The sequence below is a fragment of the Chlorocebus sabaeus genome, chromosome X (genome assembly GCF_047675955.1).
Source record: "Chlorocebus sabaeus isolate Y175 chromosome X, mChlSab1.0.hap1, whole genome shotgun sequence".
NCBI lineage: Eukaryota > Metazoa > Chordata > Mammalia > Primates > Cercopithecidae > Chlorocebus > Chlorocebus sabaeus.
Genome location: NC_132933.1, coordinates 99,400,660 through 99,422,111, shown reverse-complemented (window position 1 = coordinate 99,422,111; position 21,452 = coordinate 99,400,660). Strand labels below are relative to the sequence as shown.

At 39.7% G+C, this 21,452-nt stretch overlaps 1 protein-coding gene across 7 annotated transcripts in view; it reads right to left on the bottom strand.

The window, feature by feature from the left end:
- HUWE1 (HECT, UBA and WWE domain containing E3 ubiquitin protein ligase 1) overlaps window positions 1-21,452 on the bottom strand; it is a 153,999-nt gene that overhangs the window by 69,305 nt on the left and 63,242 nt on the right. For all 7 annotated transcript variants that reach the window (XM_007991784.3, XM_073013656.1, XM_073013658.1 and 4 more), the window contains 7 exons: window positions 14,274-14,380; window positions 13,904-14,081; window positions 12,690-12,781; window positions 11,471-11,682; window positions 5,459-5,516; window positions 3,810-3,986; window positions 864-1,109 (listed from right to left, as the gene is read on the bottom strand). In XM_007991784.3, coding sequence (XP_007989975.2) covers window positions 864-1,109; window positions 3,810-3,986; window positions 5,459-5,516; window positions 11,471-11,682; window positions 12,690-12,781; window positions 13,904-14,081; window positions 14,274-14,380 — 1,070 coding nt within the window. The remainder of the gene's footprint in view (window positions 1-863; window positions 1,110-3,809; window positions 3,987-5,458; window positions 5,517-11,470; window positions 11,683-12,689; window positions 12,782-13,903; window positions 14,082-14,273; window positions 14,381-21,452) is intronic.

The window sequence follows — 21,452 nt, the reverse complement described above, 5'->3', positions numbered from 1 at the left end:
TATCATTGTTTTTTATGAAGTAAAAGAAAGGTATCAGAGGCTACTCTTTTTTTCTGAATCAAAGAAACGGTTTTACAGGTTCATTAACTACTTTCTAAATTATTTGGTGGGGGTATTGTTATTTCCATCCAATTTCTTTACTTCAGTAAATACCTAGATTTATTTAATTCCTTAAATTTTCCTTTTCATTTTATTTAATAAAGTCATAAAAATCAATCCCTAAAATTTAAGTAATTTAATTTTCTAAATTGTTTATAATTGTGCTTTTTTTTTTTACTTCAGATTTGATCGATTCACAAGTAACAGAGAACACACTCCTGCTCAATAGCATAAAACAGGACTGTTGAACCCTGTTTTGTTTAATGTTGATGCCATTAATCTTTATAATCAATTATCTGAGGAATAAATGTAGTAAAACTGTGAGGACATACACAAAATGCCTTCTTTCTGGACCTATGGATTATGGATTGCAGGCAAAACGTTTGATACATAGAAAATTTTTAGTAATTTGTTAATTACTATTGATTTAAATGTTCTTTGGTAAAATGTCCTACCTATGCCATCCAATTATCAGACCTATAAGGACTCGTGGAAAGATTAGAAAGTACTAAGGCCAGATGAATACCCAACTGATATTTGTCTGTAATAACCTGTTTTGCTCTCAAGAAAGTCCACTTCACATAATAAATTATACAGTCACTCAACTTTTTGACAGTGAAAAAAAGTCTCATCCTAAATTAAACTGTTCTTTTAGCTGCTACCTCAGGCAGACCTCCTTTCAAGCACAGTAACCCTGCTAAGTGTATGCTCTAAATATTTCACTGCCTTTAAACTAATATGTTCACCCCTAAGATTATTTTTACCTGTCCAACTCTGCAAGTATGAACAAACATCATGATGTAGGCATGGGCAGCAGTGAGTGCATGCAGCAGAGGTGTGGCCTGGGCTGAGAGGGTAGCATCAGCAACATTGCCTGCGCAAGCCAGTTCTCGCAACAACACTGAGCCCCCAGGGGATTCAATGGGGCGGTGTAAGGGCTCCAGGGAGGAGAGGATGGAGTCCAACTGAAGGAGACCTTCTTGAAGGACTTTGGGTTCATGTGACAGTGTCTGAAACAGGAAGAATAATTAAAGTGTTAATATACAATGAACTTCAAATTCTTCATGTCTTTTAATAGTCACAATGGAAGTGGACAATTAAATGGAAGTCTCCCAGATTTTAGATATGGCCATGGTCTCTCACCTGGTAAATGGTGGAACCCAAATATGAAGTCAGGTACAATATACTTAACATCTGTTTCTAGAGCAACATACTACTTTCAAACTTGGTGAGCCAATAACACTTAAAAGCTTATGACGGTCAAACTGAATACTGTTACAGCAAGGACTCTACACTATAGGATTAATTCCAAATTTTGCTTGATAGGAAACGATGTTAGGCAAAGTTCCAAAGCATGGAAGAGAATCACTATTACACTGTTCTTTTCTTCTTAAAACAAGAGAGAATATTCTGAGATAGGAATCAGGTAGGCGATTTGTTTTTATCAGACAACCCAAGGATTATACGTCCCTTGTGATTTCTGCTCAAGTCTGGAGAAAAATCTGACAGCAAAACACCATCACTTGCCATGCAAAGGTAGGAGAAATCATGTGCCTTCCTATGGTTTTATTAATAAATCTATCTATCCTTCCACAGTATCTTATAGGTAGGATAAAGATATTTTCCTCTCTCTCTGATGAAGAGCATTTAATTCAGTATTTCAAAGAGTAAAACAAAATAAACTAAATGAAGTCACGTCACAATTATGGATCTTTCCAAGTCTGTAAGCAAATGGATTTCTCATTCAGCAGGAATTACTTACACTCTGCAGCCCAGCTAATAAAGGAGTTTCAAAGATTTAATGCAATCACTATCAAAATTCCAATGCTGTTTTTTGTTTTTGTTTTGCAGAAATAGAAAAATCCCTTCTAAAATTTATATGAAATCTTAAGGGACCCCAAATAGCCAAAACAAGCTGGGGGAAAATTTTTGGAGGTCTCACTCTTTTTGATTTCTATTACAAAGTTACAGTAATCAAAACTGTGATACTGGCATAAAGACAGACATAAAGACCAATGGAACAGAATAGAGAGCCCAGAATTAAATCTTCACATATATATGGTCAAATGATTTTTGACGAAGGTACCAAGACCATGCAATAGGAAAGGACAGACTTTTACCATATAAAAAATCTAATCAAAATGGATCAAAGACCTGAATATAAGAGCTAAGTTATAAAACTCTTAGAAGAAGCCATAGTGGGAAAGCTGCAAAACACTAGATTTGGCAATGGTTTTAGTGGATGTGACACTAAAATCACAGGTGTTTACACAGGCAACAAAAACAAAAAAAGAGAAGCTGGACTTTATCAAGATTAAAAATGTTTGTGCATCAAAAGACAACCACGAAAAGCCAACTCACAGAACAGGAAAAATATATGCAAATCATATACTTGAGAAGAGATTAATATCAGGTATTAATATATGTATAAGAATACACAACTCTTACAACTCAACAATAAAACAAATAACACGATTAAAAAAGAACAATGAATTTGAATAGACATTTCTCCAAAGAAGATATATACATGGACAACAAGCACATGAAAATATGTTCGTTATCACTAAGCATTAGGGAAATGCCAGTGAAAAACAAAATGAGATACACTTCCTACCCACCAGAATGGCTATTATCAAAAAACAGAAAATAAGTATTGGTTAGGATGTGGGAAAATCAGAATTAAAAGTGGAGTCTCAAAGAGTTATATGTACATCCATGTTCACAGCATCATTATTATTCACAACAGCCAAAAGGTGAAAGCAACCCAAGTGTCAACCAACAGATGAATGGATAAACAAAACGTGGTATAAACACACAATGGAATATTATTAGGCCTTACATGGGAAGGAAATTATGACACATGCTACATAATGGTTGAACCTTGAGGGCATTATGCTAAGTGAAAAAAGCCAGTCGCACACACAAATATTTTCTGATTCCACTGATATAAGGTACCTAGAGTAGTCAAATTTAGAGACAAAAAGTAGAATGGTAGTTGCCAGGGGCTGGGGAGAAGGGAGGATGAGAAGTTCAAGTGCAGAATTTCATTTTTGCAAGATGAAAAGAGTTCTGGAGATTGGCTGCACATCAATATGAATACACATAACACTACTGAACTCTACACTGCAAAATGGTTAAGATGGCACATTTCATGTTATGTATAGTTTACCACTATGAAAAAATAAAGAAGCTTCATTTTTGGCAAAACATGAGCAATGAACTACCATGTTAACTATGCTTACAATACATGACTATCGGGCTTGAAAAGGGGGGAATTAAATATCGGCAATGAACTACATGTCAATTATGATTAATACACGACTATCAAGCTTGAAAGAGGAGGAAAACACATGGTTAAACATAACCATAAACATAAAATGTGTTAAAAAAGCACCTATAACAAAGAAGGGTGACATACTAATAAAACCCAACTAGAAAAGCTTTCTTGGAGATACACTTTTCCCTCCAATAAACTCTAATGATGTAGAACTACATACCAAACTGATGAACAAAGAAAAAATACTTTGACTTTTCAATGAGAAATAACATGGCACACTATATATTAGTCACAAAATTCACTTATACAACATAACACAAATTTATTCATTATTTTTTAGTTGAAGGGAGACCACAGTAAAAACATATATACAGAAGTATCGCAAAATTGATTTCCAAAAAGAAATGAAAACATTTGGCCAGATGCTTCTTACCAATATGGATTTGCAGACACCTGCAACAGCCTGACAGGCAGCAGATGTGGGAAAGTCAATGGGCAGATTGGGAAGACCCAAAATGGTAACCAAAGGCAAGAGTCCTTTCTGATTCACAAATTCCTGGCAGTGGTCATCTGTTGTATTGTTGCTCAGAATAGATTCCACAAATTTCATCTAGGTAATAAAAATTTTTTAAAGAAGTTAGAGCCTGACAGGTGGAACTAAAAGGCCAGCCTGGAATAAGGATGGGGTAGCCTTCTAGTCATGATATCAGTGTTTTCTAGGGTATCAAAACCTCAGATAAACCAGATGTATGATACGGACTCTAAAACATCCAGGAAGTAAAGAATATCTACGATTTCTGCCCAATCTACATTTTCAAGCACACCAAGAGTCAGATAATTTGAGATAACAGAGAAGTTAAGTGACTTGCTCAGGGCCACATTATGAATTAGTGGTACAATCATGTCTAATCTCTTAATTTGCTATTTAGTGCTCCTTGCCTGCCTTTCTCCTGCAGGCAAACATCATGGAAAATTTCCCCCAAATGTGCCTATAATGCAAATGAAACGCTGATCTCTGGAAGAGTCTGTTTCAAATAGAATTTTTTTAAGAGTAAAAAAGTAAAATGTGGGCAATAAACACACAGGCACAAGAGAAACTATCTCTGGAAGTCTTGGAAGTGATTAGTAGGCTAAAACAAATGCTAAGAGGTCTCTCCCTTATTGGTAAACAATTCTGGGAAAATTCAAACTCTTCACTTTTTTGGTGAGATACTCCAGAAGTAATGGGGAAAAAAAGGGGAAAATATATGTTGGACACGTTTGGAAAACATGTTACAGGTTGTATATCTCATATTCAAAATGCTTGGGCACCATGAATGTTTCAGATTTTTTATTTTTATTTTCTTAATTTTTTTTCTTTTCTTTTCTTTTCTTTTTTTTTTTTTTTTGAGGCGGAGTGTAGCTCTGTCGCCCAGGCTGGAGTGCAGTGGCCGGATCTCAGCTCACTGCAAGCTCCGCCTCCCAGGTTCATGCCATTCTCCGGCCTCAGCCTCCCGAGTAGCTGGGACTACAGGCGCCCGCCACCGCGCCCGGCTAGTTTTTTCGTATCTTTTTTTTTTTTTTTCGTAGAGACGGGGTTTCACCGTGTTAACCAGGATGGTCTCGATCTCCTGACCTCGTGATCCGCCCGTCTCGGCCTCCCAAAGTGCTGGGATTACAGGCCAGATTTTTTATTTTTGAATATTTGCATTATACGGTTCAGGCTGAAAATGCTCCAGTGAGCATTTCCTTTCAGTGTTATGCTGGTACTCAAAAAGGTTCAAATTTTGGAGCATTTTGGATTTGGGATGATCAGTCCGTACCAGACTGGCAAAACAAAACCTGTTACAGAATCCTGTCTGGATTCTAATGAAGAATGGTAACAGTGAACAAAAAAGTCCGGAATAAAAAATAATGGGGGTCATGTTGGCTAATTTCTGGCAAACCAGTCTAGAACAAAAACAAAAGGGTGGCACATCTTTCTCCTCTTAATTGGATTCCAAATAAAATGAATACAGTAATTACTGGACTCTGATAACACTACACATTTTCCAGAAAAGCATACATACACCTTTACTCAGTTTGCCCTGTGTTGAATCTTACCACATTAAGGATGTAATCCATGAGGGGAATAGGAATACGTTCCTCTGTACCAACAACCCTGTTAGGGGAGAAAAGAGTGAGTTACACAGAAATTCACAATACCAATATTAAGAGAACAGAGAAGAGGTACTGCATAAAATTCTAGGTCTTTTTCTATTTATTTATTTGCTCATTTTTTTTGAGACAGGGTCTTGCTGCCACCCAGGCTGGAGTGCAGTGGCACAATCACGGCTCACTGCAGCCTTTACTTCCCAGGCTTATGGGGTAGAGATGAGCCTTTAGACTCATATACCACAGGAAAAGAACAGCTGAAATCAATCCTGAATCTACCTTTCCTAGCCTGACTAAGGTTGAAAGCATAAAGGGGAAAACCAAGCCTTTAAAAACTCAACATTTGTATACATCACAAGAGAAACTATCCTATCTTTGGCAAACTACTGTTGGAGAAATTTATCCATATGAAAACATTAAAAATAAGTTCAATTAAAAGACTCAACATCTGCTTGAAGAAAGAGGCTAAAGAGACACTTAAACATCATATGATGTTTTTGCATCACGTTTAAAGTTATGGAGAGTAGGAAATAGAATTTAATTTTGTTCAAAGATTCATACACCTGAGGCCTCTTTGGCCTAACAATTGGTATTTGCACATGACAGTTCCTGAACTATCGAAAAACTGATCATGTCTTTTGTCTTTTCAGTTGCTTCAATACTGCACAGCAGATGAGAAGGCTACAACATACCATAGCTGCAGAAAATGCAGCTCAATGTAAAAAACTACACATATAGTATATTGTGATGAAACAAAATATTACCTCTAAGATAAACCCCAGGAAGGAACAAATACTTTAGAAAATGGATCATTTTGGACACAGGCCCTTGAAACAGATTTAGGCAGGGTGCAGGAGAGTGGGATGGGGCAGAGACAGAGGGAGAGGTAGAGGAAGAAGACAAGAAAGTTGGCAAGAAGCTAGTAGTTCTCATCTCTAAGCAAGACAAAATGTAAACAAAGATTTGCCAGGCACAAGAACATTTGGCAGCAGAATTTAGAACAGGAGAGAGTGGAGAGGCATTATGAATGACTTCAGTGACAAAAATACCCAGAACCAGGGTTTGGGTAGGATGTTGTGAACCTCCTCAATGAAAAATGTGGGGAAGAACTTTGTAGAAAAGAAGTATACCTATAAGGCAAGATTGAAATGATTCCATGAGAAGACCACAAAACTTTAATTTCCTCCTCAGAACCACTGCAGCATTCCATGTTACTTATATCAATTACCTATAGATCCACCTCTATCAATAAGGAGTGCAAGTGTGGATCCAGCCCAGAGACACCGAACCCTTTGAAGAAGCCAGATATGATGGCAAAGAGCCTAAGTAGTAAAATCAAATGAGACCTATATACCCCCTTCATTTGCTACATGGAAACTGGGGAGAAGAACAGAGAGAAAGCAAACCAATAGTGGTTCTTAATATAATTCCAGGAATAAATTTGTTCAGTACCACTTTTCTCCTTACCCTCATCTTTTGGCTCTCAGGCCCAAGAAGCCGTACAGGAATAATCAAAATGATCAACTCTTTCCAACAGGACTCAACTTACCAACTGATTTCAAGAAAAGTCCTAAACTTCCTGTTTCTCTCCCTTTCCCCAAACAAATACACATTGCCAAACTCTGGTCAATTTTCTGTATTTATGGTGGTGGAGCCCCAGCCCATACCCAGAAAGTAAAGGAGGATTTCAATTTAGTGTCATAGTATGATGTACATGGGGTTTTTCGGGGTGGGGGCGTGGTCAGGTGCTTCCTCCAGCTTTTGAGGAGACAGCTCACTCTGATGAAGGAGCCCTCCCAGTGGGCGACATTTCAGGGAACAACTGCGTCTCTGGACTCATTACCTTTAAAGTCCAAACAATTGCTATTCGAGTTCTAACGATCACAAAGACTTTACATAGCCCATTTCTTTCAGGTTGCTCATGAGTGGTGGGTGGTAAGCTAGGCACACTAATCGAATCAACCACAAAGTGAACCGTGATGCATCAACTACAAACCCTGGTTACTTACTGGCAAGTATATTCATCCCTAGCAATATCAGATTTTCTGAGATCAAACAATTTAGAAGGCAGAAGAAAGGGAGCAAAAGACAGGTATTTAGAACTACTTGTGGTGAATGAGTGAATGTAGAAAGGCACCCTATGTATTGGGGGTAGACTATAGTGCCTAAGTTTCCATACTCCAGATCTCCAGCACAAAACCATGTGTTTCAAGAGTAAATACAAACGCCATTTGCAAATACTAGCTGCTGATTTTGTGTTTTTTTAAAAAAAAAAAAAAAAAAAAAGGAAAGGGTACTGTCTAAGCCTGGAAAAAACCCAGAAACCTAAGTCCATCAACTGGAAAATGGATAATCACTACGCAATTATCACACAACAGAATACTACTCAGCAATGAAAAGTAACAAGTTGCTGACAGATGCAATAACACGGATGAACCTCCAAAACACATCGAACAAAGAAGCTAGATACAAGAAGATATATACGTCAGATATAATATACACATAAGACTTTATATGATCATTTTATTTAAACATATTCTGGAATAGACATAATAATATGATGACAGAAGTAAGATTTTGGGACAGGGAAATTGCCTCAGTTTTGGGCAGGGAAACTGGAAATGCAGAATCTCTATGGAAATCATACCTGAATTTAAACTGCTGTTAAATTGGCCAGGTGCGGCGGCGCACACCTGTAATCCCAGCACTTTGGGAGGCTGAAGTGGGTGGATCACATGAGGCCAGGAGTTTGAGGCCAACATGGCAAAACCCCAGCTCTACTAAAAATATGAAAATTAGCCAGGCATGGTGGCACGTGTCTGTAATCCCAGCTACTCAGGAGGCTAAGGCACGAGAACTGCTTGAAGTCGGGAGGTGGAGGTTACAGTGAGCTGAGCTCGTGCCACTGCACTCCAGCCTGGGTGATGTAGTGAGACTCTATCTCAAAATAAATAAATAAATAAAATAAAATAAAATAAAATAAAGATAAGAGTTAATCGTGATTATTTTACGTGTGGGTAAGGCATTGGAAAACATGAGAGCACGGGAAACAGAAATTCAGAAGTTCCACTGAAGAACTTTGAATTTAGAGGACGGGATGGACAAGACTTATGGGGAGAAGCGTGACACATATTCCCAATTTTTCTAAGCCCTTTTACCATATTGTGAGAAAGTACAAAATTCCCCCATAACAACTGCCTGGGATAGAAGATAAAAAGAACTTTTGCTATTAATATATTGTGGTTTTCAAAATGAAGCTGAGTTTAGACAGTCTCTTGCTTTTTCTTCCTGCCCTAATAATTTACTTAGTGACCCAATCTAGGCTTCTGAAGATCGTAGAAGTGAAAAAATACATGTGTCAACATCTGTGAGACTCTTGGATCATGCAAATGAGGTAGTGATGAGCATTCAGAATGTAGAAAACTACTGATACTAGGGTACAGTAACTACTAGAGTCCTCTGCATCTTAGAAGTTACATATAAATATCACTATGGTAGAATATTAATGCTACTGGGTTTATATTTCTAATTTCTCTTCATTTTCATTCACGTCTCATTAGGCCTAGCTCTCCAAGCATTTAAGACTCTAGGAATTCTTAATTTAAGGCTCTTTATTCATTTCAATAAACAAACTTACTGACTACCTACTATTATACAAAGTGATAGGGATATACTGGTGAATGAGGCAATGTCTTGCTCTTGAGGAGCTTATAGGTGAGTGAGGAAAACCATTAACATGTATGAATAATTTTAACAAAACTGTTGGGAGAACACAAGATTGACTTCTCATTTGGAAGTCAAAAAAAACAAAACAAAACAAAAAAAACTCCTTCAAGAATAAGACATTTGAACTGGCCTTACAGAAATCTGGTGGATGGAAAAGGAGGTGATATGGGAATGGGAATGGCTGTGGATAGAACACAGTGATACATGATATCCCGAGAAAGGAAAGGAGGGTAAACAAATGAGGGTAGTGAAGAAAATGCTGATTAACTGCGACAGCTTGAAATCTGGGCACATCAGATGTAAGGCATCTGGAAAACGTCCAGGTAGGGAAGTCACATGCAGATGAATATTTATAAGCTTGACTTAAAACCACTACCACCTACGTCTTAAAATTTTCCCTTATTTGTAGCCAGGAAAAGGAACCCCACTCCAGTAGGGTCACTGACATTCAAGGGTGTGACAAAGGAAGCACTAAGACTCGGTCTACAAAAAAATGTCATGCTTTCTTCCAGGGTGTCCTCCTCTTCTAGAAAAAGAACACTTAAAAGAGAACAAAAGGTACTGCTAGAATGAAGGTAGGTTTGCCTTCTCAGACAGGCTAAGGTATGTGTTCAACAAAGTAATATACTTAGTAGTTAATGCCTCTCCTTAAAACACTTGATACCCACAGGCTCATTACTATTTAGAGTTCCAAGAGGACATACCAGTTTTGGATTCTAGGCCTTTGCTCCTGTTGTCTACTCCACCTTAAATTTTAAGTTCCAAGGTACCATTCAGGACCAGCTCAAATGCATTCATATCTGTGCCTAAAATGCTCAAGCTTTTCTCAGAATGACTTACCTACACAATAAAAGAGTACTTATTGAATGAGTGAGTACATGACTGTCCAGAAGGATCAATCCCATTTTCAGCATGCAGGTGATTAAAAGTTACAGGTATAGAGTTACAGTTCATCCCTGGTATGTGAATACTGCTCAAAGAGCCTGGTGGACTACATCCTAACAGTCAGCAGCCTTTAAGCAAACTCCCTGCTTCCATCTAAGAACTCAATTCTTGACTGTTTACAGTCATACAGTAAATTCCAAAGCCTTCCAATTAATCTGGAACGAACAAATAGTAACAAAATGAACAAAAATTAAAAAAACAACAAGCAACAACAAATCCTCACACACCCCTTAAGGACTTCTTAGGAGACAGGCTTCAAAAGTACAATGTGTTTCACACGTGCCTGAAAAAAATCAAGCAGTCAATGATGTGGAATATTAAATCAACAAAGGGAAAATAAGGTCTCTGTGCAAAGTCCATTAACTTGATAGACCAAATTCTGATTCAATTTCATCAACAGCTTTTAAGAATGAGCACTTCAGGCCGGGCGCGGTGGCTCAAGCCTGTAATCCCAGCACTTTGGGAGGCCGAGACGGGCGGATCACGAGGTCAGGAGATCGAGACCATCCTGGCTAACATGGTGAAACCCTGTCTCTACTAAAAAATACAAAAAAACCAGCCGGGCGCGGTGGCGGGCGCCTGTAGTCCCAGCTACTCGGGAGGCTGAGGCAGGAGAATGACGTAAACCCGGGAGGCGGAGCTTGCAGTGAGCTGAGATCCAGCCACTGCACTCCAGCCTGGGCGACAGAGCAAGACTCCGTCTCAAAAAAAAAAAAACAGAATGAGCACTTCCTGGCTGGGTGCAGTGGCTCACGCCTGTAATCCCAACACTTTGGGAAGCCAAGGTGGGTAGATCACCTGAGATGGGGAGTTCGAGATCAGCCTGGTCAACATGGTGAAACCCCATCTCTACTAAAAATACAAAAATTGGCCGAGTGTGGTGGTGGGTGTCTATAATCCCAGCTACTTGGGAGGCTGAGGCAGGAGAATTGCTTGAGCCCGGGAGGTGGAGGTTGCAATGAGCCGAGACCACATCACTGCACTCCAGCTTGGGCAACAAAAGCAAAACTCTGTCTCAAAAAAATAAATAAATAAAAATCAAAAATAAATAATTTTTTTTTTTAAAAAGATCACTTCCTAAGGCAACTAATACAATTAAATACCAAAGCACAAATAACACACAAGGGTCAAAAAAGGAAAAACTAATACACTCTTAGAACCAGCAAGAACTTTAAAATGATCTAATACAACTCTCTTGTGTTTTATAGGTGAAAGTGTTCACTAAGACTTAGAGAGGTGACAACATGCCCAAGATTACAGGGCTAGAGGTTCTGTTTTGTAAACACTTACTGCTGATTAGGTTCACTTTCATTTTGCTGGGTAGAATTAAAGCTCTGCATGGCCTGTACTTCCTCTTCCTCCTCATCCTCACTAGAGGCTTCTTCTGCAGCATGATTAGACCTTGGGGGAGGAGCAGTGGCAGTGCCATCTGCCTTCTGGATTGATGGCTTCTGACAGATGTATTTGGGGTCCCTTCCAAGATTACAGATTTCTTCAAGTAACTGAAAGGCACAGGAAATAAGATTACTTATTAGTAATCATGGAATGGGGAGGAGGAGACAGATAACATATTTAGAGCATTTTCTATGTGTTGTATATTTGCCCAAACACTTCATACACATGTTATATACAGCATTCCCAGAATATGGTCATTAATTCCATTTTATAAACAAGGGAAGAGACGTGCTGCAAACTTAAGTAATTTGTTGAGGGTCACAGGGCTGTATAAGCGACTGACAAATCTGACTCCCTGTCCCAATTCACCAAGCACCAGGAACTTATATACTAGTTTCAATAACAATTCTAAAAGGAAACTGGCAGAGCTAATAAGGCGGGGTCGGGGGCAGCCACAGGGATCAACAAACAGAGACTAGAAAGGGCAATACACTTCACAAACTTAATCTAAGCCATGTCTGCTTGTCCATATAATACATAAAAGAAATCATTATATAGAGGTTTACATTAAATGGAAAAAAATTTTTAAGGAAAACAATTCTCGACCTAAAAAACTTTTTTTTTTTTTTTGGAGACAGAGTCTTGCAGTGGCATGATCTCAGCTCGCTACAACCTCCTCCTCCCGAGTTTAAGTGATTCTCCTGTCTCAACCTCCAGAGTCACTGGGACTACAGGCACACGCCACCACACCCGGCTAAATTTTATATTTTTCATAGAAACGGGGCTTCACCATGTTGTCCAGGCTGGTCTCAAACTCCTGGCCTCAAGTGATCCATCAGCCTCAGCCTCCCAAAGTGTCAGGATTACAGGCGTGAGCCACTGCACCCAGCTAAAAAACTTTTAACAGAGACTTCTTTCTAAGATGAACTAAAATGACAACCTTTTTTTTTTTTTTATAAAGGACCAACCTAAGGACATGGAAACAATGAGGCAGACATAATGCTCTTATAGCTATAGCCCAAGAATCCTAATGACATCCAGTAGGCCAAATCTTCTAAAACCTTCCCCTTCTCTGCTCTCTCGTGCTCATGATCACATCCTTATCACTTTCTACCTTGATGATGGCAGTCGTTGCATCTGTTTTAAGGGTGGGTTGATGTCTCATGAGCTCATCGACAGCACTCCCCAGGTTGGATGCAGTATCCCCTTAAGGCAAAAAATGAACTGTTAGAATTAGAAAGACTGAAGAAAATAGAGCTTGGGCTCCTTTCTGTACCAACATAAGGTGGAAAGAAAAAACTGAGCCTGGTTATGATTTTCTTAAAAGACTTTATGTCACCCAGGCTGGAGTGCAGTGTCACGATCTCCTGGACTCAAGCGATCCTCCAAGTAGCTGGGACTACAGGTGTGCGCCACCATGCCTGAAGAAATTTTTGTATTTTTTGTAGAGATGGGATTTGGCCATGTTGCCCAGGCTGGTCTCAAACTCCTGTGCTCAAGTAATTTGCCCACCTTGGCCTCCCAAAGTGCTAGGTGTGTGCCACCGTGCCAGGCCAGGCTGTTGTGATTTTTTTTTTTCTATTTTTTTTTTTTTTTTGGTTGTGATTTTCTAATGCCACAGCTTCTTTAAAGAATTTACACCCAGCCCCTATCCCCCAAATTACGGGGGAAAAGGAAGGAATCAGTTTAGTAAACTATTTTAAAGTAACTATGTGTGCTGCACTCTACTCTGGCAATCTCTGCTGTCAAGATCTAAACTAGTATTACAGAGTGAGAGAGAAGAAAGATGTACAAACCATTAACCCTCTGGCTGCTCCAGTTAAGAATGATAGTGTCTAAATGCTACAGCAGTGGCTGAAAAGTACAAAGCACATTTTTGAAAACTGTAATCTTTCTGGAGCCCTACCTTCTTGCTAATAATTTCTCAATGATCTGGTCTCAAGTATACTGAGTAAAAAAAACTATCCATGTGTCGTTATCTTAGAGAGTTGGACATTAGAACACCAGATTACCAGATGAACACCTCAGGACTCCATATTTCTCATTGCTGCAGACTAGATGGTGAACCTGGAAATCTACCACTGCTTCTTAATACCTGTTTTCTACCAGTACCATGACAATGCAATGGTGAACTGTTGAGAAGCATGGAAATATTATGAGCAGAGAAGCTAAAGATGAAGTATTCCTTCCGAATTATAATAGAATGTATGATGATAATCCCCATTAAACTTAGCAAACCTAATCAGTAAAATGATGAGAGAGATCAAGGAAGAGTTTCTTTGCAAATTAAATCAATTTTCTACTATAAAATAAATCTTAACAACTTACCAAGGGGATCAGAACTTCTCCTCCTCCGCATGGCTGGGAGGTAATCTGGAGACAGAAGAACTTTGAAGAGGCGTTCAAAAGGCTGACACTGAACAAAAGACTGAAGACCTCGGGCATTCAAGCAGAGTGCACTGAATACATTTGGGAGGGAGCCAAGGACTTCACGGGTAGCAGGAACCTAGAGAGAAAACAAAGTGAACTTGAATGCATCTAAAAGAGTGTAGATGCTAGGAAAATCCGGCCATGCGTATCAAGCTGAGACGGAAGGAATTTTGACAACCAGCTCCCAATTAGATTCAACACTACACCAAGAAGAGAGAGGATTTTAACTCCCTAAGACATTCTTTACCGAGTAGCAGAAAAGACTTACATCTTTGATAAGCAGTGCATGCAGCATGACATCTGTCAATCCATTGTCCTGGAGTGAGGAGAGCAGTGATGGTTCTTGAAATACAAACACAGTCACCACTTCAGTAGCTAAAAAAAGATGAGAAAATATGGAAAACTGAGAGATTCCTCACAGGAATTGAAAACAAAACACCAAAAGCTTTAAAAAAAAAAAAAAACCACTCTCAATGTATAGCAATTTAAACCCTTGTGCTTACTATGAAATTAAAGATCGTAATACTGTTCCATCAGAGATTCATCACTATAAAGAATCTAATGACTACACTTCCAGGATTTTTATGGGCATATTTTTACATAAATGAGGTTATACTGTTTTATATATCTTGCTTTTCCCCACAATTGTTATACTGTATAATGTACTCTCCCGATACAATGACCCATTCATTTTGAATGGCTGCCTACTATTCCACTAAACGCATGTACCACATGTATAGAAATCACTCCTCAACTGTGAAAATGATAAACCTAAACACATATCCGTTTTTGTCTGCTTTTAACAGGAAAAAAAAATCTATGATGTAGGTTTGCTGGGTTAAAGCAAATGCAAGCTTAACTGATGAAAATAGATAAACTGCCTCGTACAACAATTTTAAACTATCATCAGCAATGTGAGAGTCCTTGAGTATTAATCTGACCAGTTCTTGACATTATAATATTTAGAAATTGCAGTAATAACTACCAAAGCTTCTGAAACATGTGAAAAACTCTACTCAAGAGGAAATAGTACAGCATTAAGGCATTTATTAAAAAGTAACCAAACAAGCTATGAAGAATTAACAGAAAAAAGAATTCACTGAAACCAAAAGCAAAAAAGATAAAGCCAATATCTAGCTTTGTGAAGACACTGGAAAAGCTTATAAACCTATGGAAAATAAAAGCAACAAAATAAATTAGAAAAAAGAGCAGTAATATAGATTTGGAATGAGAAAGGAGATTTAACTAGATACAGAAAAAAAAGTTTATTCTACAAAGTGTATGCCAACAAGTGAAATAATATAAATTAGAAAAAAGAGCAGTAATATACGTGAGGAATGAGAAAGGAGATTTAACTAGATACAGAAAAATATATTCTACAAAGTGTATGCCAACAAGTGAAATGTATAGTTTAATAAGAAAATGTCATAAAAATCAAATCTCAGGAAGTGACAGCAGAGCAGATTAGACCAATAACAAGAATTTTTTCTTTTTTATTGAGACGGAGTCTCACTCTGTCGCCCAGGCTTGAGTGCAGTGGCACACTCTCAACTCACTGCAGCCTCCACCTCCTGGGTTCAAGCGATTCTCCGGCCTCAGCCACCTGAATAGTTGGGATTACAGGCGCCCATCACGCCTGGCTAACTTTTTCATTTTTAGTAGAGATGGGGTTTTTACCAGATTGGCCAGATGGTTTTGAACTCCTAACCTCAGGCGATCTGCCTGCCTCCGTCTCCCAAAGTACTGGGATTACAGGCGTGAGCCACCGCGCCCGTTCTAGAATTTTTAAAAGTTAAAAAAAAAAAAAAAAATCCAAGTAACAGAGAGGCACCAAGCCAAAAGTTTTATTAAACCTTCCAGGAATAATTAAGACAAGGCTTCCCAACTCATAAGACTACAATAACTACAATAACTTTGATTTAAAAATCTGACAAAGAGGAATATACATACAACACCCATAAACCATGTATATAGAACAAACTTGTTTATGGTAATGCCTAAGATCTAAAAGAAACCAGAGGATTTTCTATTCAAGTTGGTGAATATAGCATCTCTCCTTTATCCCACATGCTAGGGGAATGGCAGATATGTAGTAATTACCGGGGACCGACAGTTTCCAATGGCCTTTGGGATTCCCTCATGGGCTATAAAATTCTGAAAAATTTAAGTCCTTTTTGGGGTTCCTATTGGTATATGACACTCCCCTCGATTGACTTACATTTGTAGAAATGTATGAATTCTATAGAGCCACTAAAATTGAGTATTTAAAAACTAAAATTAGTGTTCTACAAGCAATTACTAAGACAACAAACCTGTTATTTTATTAAGAGGTCGCCTGTAATCCCAGCACTTTGGGAGGCTGAGACGGGCGGATCACGAGGTCAGGAGATCGAGATCATCCTGGCTAACACAGTGAAACCCCGTCTCTACTAAAAAATACAAAAAAACTAGCCAGGTGAGGTGGCAGGCGCCTGTAGTCCCAGCTACTTGGGAGGCTGAGGCAGGAGAATGGTGTGAATCCAGGAGGCGGAGCTTGCAGTGATCTGAAATCCGGCCACTGCACTCCAGCCTGGGTGACAGAGTGAGACTCCGTCTCAAAAAAAAAAAAAAAAAAAAAAAAAAAGAGGTCGCAACGACACTGTGCACTGGGACCCCTACATAAAAACACTGATAACCAAGAATTAGAGTTAAAGGGTATATACACGCACAGAGCAATCAGCTCAGTGTGGAACCAATCAACTAAAAAAGGGAAAAAAGGTAATTAGGGTTTCCAGGAGAAAGTGAAAAGAAATCAGAGAAATAGGAAAAAAAAAAAAAAAGAAGAAGCAGCAGGAAATATACACAGATAAGAACAAGAACCAGTCTGACACCACGGTTATCTACAATAATGTAGCATTAGAATACAATGAAGAAAACAGCCACCAACTTCTGAAAGAGAAGTCTAACACCTTAAAAATTACCCACAGATGGACTTCAATAGAACTGAAAATGAATCCAAGAGAGTCTGGAAAGTCAAGGTTACAGAGGAGAGGAGAGGAGGGGAGGGGAAGGGAGGAGAGGAGGGGAGGAGAGGGGAGAGGAGTAAAGGCAGGCAGGTCATCACAATCCCTGGGCCCAAACGCCACTGCATCCCCATGCCACTAGCCCTACTCAAACCCTAGCCTCCCAATATGTTCTTTGTGCCCTGTCTTGCCATTGGCATCAACACCAATGGGGGCTCACCATACCAGACGTGAACACTCCTTTTCTCACTGGCAAATCAATTTTTTTGGGCCACTGCCGCCAATCTGCTGGCACAAATCGCTACGCCCTCACAACTGATTGTTATACAGACCTATTCTTGGCTTATCCTTCCTGCCAAACCACTGCCAACACCACCATTATAGGCCTCAGTTAGTTCCCTTTGGGCTTCTGGTAACACCGACTCTGACCAGGGTATGCATGTTACCGCTCATTCAGTCTGGGCATGGACCTTTTAAAACAAGGCATCACCTTGGAGCTTTCATTTTTTTTTTTTTTTTTTTTTGAGACAAGGTCTTACTCTGTTCCCCAGGCTAGAGTGCAGCGGCGCAATTATAGCTCACTGCAGCCTCAACCTTAGTACTTAAGTGATCCTCCCACCTCAGCTTCCTGAGTAGCGCACCAGCATTTATTTGTTTTAGAGACAGGATTTCACATGTTGCCCAGGCTGGTCTCAAACTCCTGGGCTCAAGCAATCTGCCTGTCTCAGCATCCCAAAGTGCTGGGATTACAGGTGTGAGCCAGTGCCTGGCCCATTTGTTTTACTGTTCACAGAAAGCAGGCCTAATAGAAGCATAATGGATTGTTCGATGCTCTCTTAAACTTACAAAGTGGACAATGGTCTCTTAAATGGATCTCTCTTTTGCCGATTGCCTTAGTTATATGACATCCTGAAAAAACACGACTAGTGCTTCCTTTTTTCCCTTTCTAGCCTCAAAATGAGATACTTTCCATCTATGAGTCTATAATACCCAAACAGAATCCCTCTCACTTAACGACACCTCCTCATTTGATGTTGGTGCAATCCATGGTGGACAGGCGCCTAGACTGAAAGTAGATAACAGGATGGGACCCACAGAAAATTGAGGGCCCTCACCCTCTAAGACTATGCAGAAGGTCTCTGCCAAAGTCCTTTCCTAATACGATGGTTTTAAAGGATTGCTAACTAGAGATCTCTCTTCGTAGGAAATGAAGGTCTTGGTCTCTCTGCCTGGGTCCACATACACAACTGTATGGTTCCTCCAAAGAGGAAAGAAAAATCTTAAGTTAGTTCCTAATACCAACATTCTTAGACAGGAAGCTAGTTCTGGATCCACCTTATTACAGAGGTATTAAATGGGAGACTATTGCAGGATATGGGATGGCAATGCCTGTGATTTCCATAATAAACCGGCATTTCGACATGCCAAAAGTCTATGCACCACAGGCCTGAAAATATCTTTGTGGAATATTCTGGCTCTAGTTGGCCTGTCTATACCTCATTTGGCTCATGGCCTGGGTCTGGGATACTACTACTCCAGCTCAATGCCAAAATTCTTGGGCTCCTTTTGTTCCATACTGTGATCCCACTTGTTTGGGGGTAATCAGTCCGCAGCTTCCCTATCTGAAATTATTCTACAACTCTTTTATAATAATTTCTCAAGTGTGAGCCTAGGGCTTCTATCTATACAGCATACCAAAGCATCCTAGATGACGATTTCAGCACAACTGACAGTCCCAACCTTGATGCTGACACCCTCAAGATAGTAAATGCCCTTGTAACTGCCCCCATATGACTCTTCATAACTCCACTGCCCCATCAACTCTTTGACAGCCAGCCCACACTCCACTTTCACTATTTACACTCTAATTTCACTATTCCAGTCACTACCTATATTTCCTGCTTCCCCTCACTCAACCTGATAGATCGTATCTATGTATTAGGTACACAAAATGCCACCTACATACTAAACCTCCAGCAATATTAACAGACACCCTAGCCCAGGCAGCCACTTATACAACTGTATCTTGCTCCCTTGGAGGATTTCAATACTCATATTGACTACCTGCTACACTCTCTGGTTAAGCAGTCAATCATAAGCATGACGACGTTAGCATAGGCTACAAACAGACCCGAACAGATAACATGAGGGGTAAGGCAGGAGGTGAGAAAGAGGAGAGGTGAGTTGAGGGAAGTTACATGGGATACTACAAATGAAATACAAGTGGCTAAAAGTGGCACAGAAGAAACAGCCAGAGGTCGGACACGTGAGGGAGAAGGAGTCAGAATATTGAGTTTGAGTGTGAAATTATAAGCAGGACATCGTGACCTCAGGGTGCTTCCTCATTAGCTTCCCCCTTAAGGATTTCATATTTTTCCCAGCCTCTGCCACCAACTGATAGTACATACAATGATGCCCCCCTGTTGAGAATGTCCACCCTAATATAAATTTACTCCCTAGAAACTTCACCTTCCAACCTCCTGGTCTACTGATTCTTCTGTGTTACAACTCCTGCTCAGCAGGGTTATACATTCTATTCAGTGATCCTGTTCCCTTCTACCCATACAAGCTGACCTATGTACTATGGACATTCAGTGCCCAGGGCACCTCAAATCCAACTAGAAAGTCTAGCTGTTTTATCAGGTCTTGCCACAAAAGGGAGCACTTTTTACCTCTTCTGGGCCTCATCAGAATCTTTGGTGTAATGGGCACAAGTTTAGGTATTTCCAATTCTGTAACACAGATTCAACTCATAGAGGTTACCCAGACATGTTGTAACTCCTGGAAGACCACATTAACCAAACAGTTCAGGCCTTAGAAGCCCTCAATGAGGGACAAAGCAGTTTAGTTACTATGACAGTCGATAACAGATTGGCATGAAACTACCTACTGGGATTTCAAGGTAGTGCTTGTGTCTTAAAGGGACCTCCCATTGCATGATCATTAATAAAGAAAAGGTATCCAGAATAGTTCAACAAAAATAAAAGAAACTCAAACAGCCAACTATATTATTAAAATACTCCAAGAGGTTCTCAGACCTCCCTTATGTCTTTCCTGAGCCATCTCCTTCCACCTGGAGTGAAAGGTTCTGTACTATCATTTAGAGAGCTAAAATAACAATGGCTAGTCTATTTAGGTTTGGCTTTGCAAATTTGGTCTCTCTCAAGTACAAGTGCATTTTACAGGAAAACTGGGAGGTTGCTATGCTGATTGAAATGTGAGGGATGAATTAAGAAAACCATAGGGAAGGAAGTTGGACCTTCATTGACCTTTGATTTAGTGCTCTAAGTCTCATTTCCTGCCTGTCCCCTTCACTTCTGGCATCATCCTCATAGGGCTCACCTGCTCCTCACCACTACCCCAGCACCTAAGCACTATATCCTCTTGCTGCCTCCCTCTTTTAAACAATATCCCTGTCAATGGCAATTGTTGCCTCTTCTAAGCTTCCCATTTATTGAAAATTGCCTGTGTACTTCCTTTTCTCTTTCTCTCTGTTCTGGACTTTCTCCCAGAAGAGAGGCATTCTCCCTGCCCCTGGCCTTGAGACTTCCCCACCTGTAAAACAAATCTTAAAAACAAAACAAAACAAAAAACCAAAGAACTATTGTCTGAATTTTGCCATCTGAACCTAACCTTGGCAGAGAGCTTTTCCATAGCATGGTGGAGTTGCTACACCACAAGAAAACTTCCTCAACCTGATAAAATTGACAAAACCTTCAACACAAAACCTCTGCTAACCTCATTCTTAATGGTAAAATATTAAATGCTTTCCCTCTAAATTCAGGAACAAAGCAAAGAGGCCCATTCTCATTTCTATCCAGCATTGTATCAGAAATCTTTCCTAACACAGTAAGACCAAAAAAAGGCACAAAGACCATAAAGAAAATAAAAATGTATTTGCAGATGGCAAGACTATGTAGAATATCCTAAGAAAACAAAACAAGGCCGGGGGCAGTGGCTCACGCCTGTGAGCCAGCACTTTGAGAGGCCGAGGCAGGTGGATCACGAGGTCAGGAGGTTGAGACCATCCAGGCTAACACGGTAAAACCCCATCTGTACTAAAAGTACAAAAAATTCTCTGGGTGTGGTGGTGGGCATCTGTAGTCCCAGCTACTCTGGAGGCTGAGGCAGGAGAATGGCGTGGGCCCGGGAGGCGGAGCTTGCAGTGAGCTGAGATTGCGCTAGGTGACAGAGTGAGGGCTCCGTCTCAAAAAAAAAAAAAAAACAAACAAAACAACAACAAAAAAAACCACACAAAACGAATATGTACTAATAAATGAATTGTGCAAGATTAAAGGCTACAAGGTTAATAAACAAAAATCCCAAATTTCTTCAGCAAGGGGGGAACGAAGTATCTAAGTTGTAGTAGCCAAAAATAGTCTCCCCAACACCCCAAAATGTAAAACACAGTGCTCACTACAAGGAGATTTTCCCTGTTTCCACGT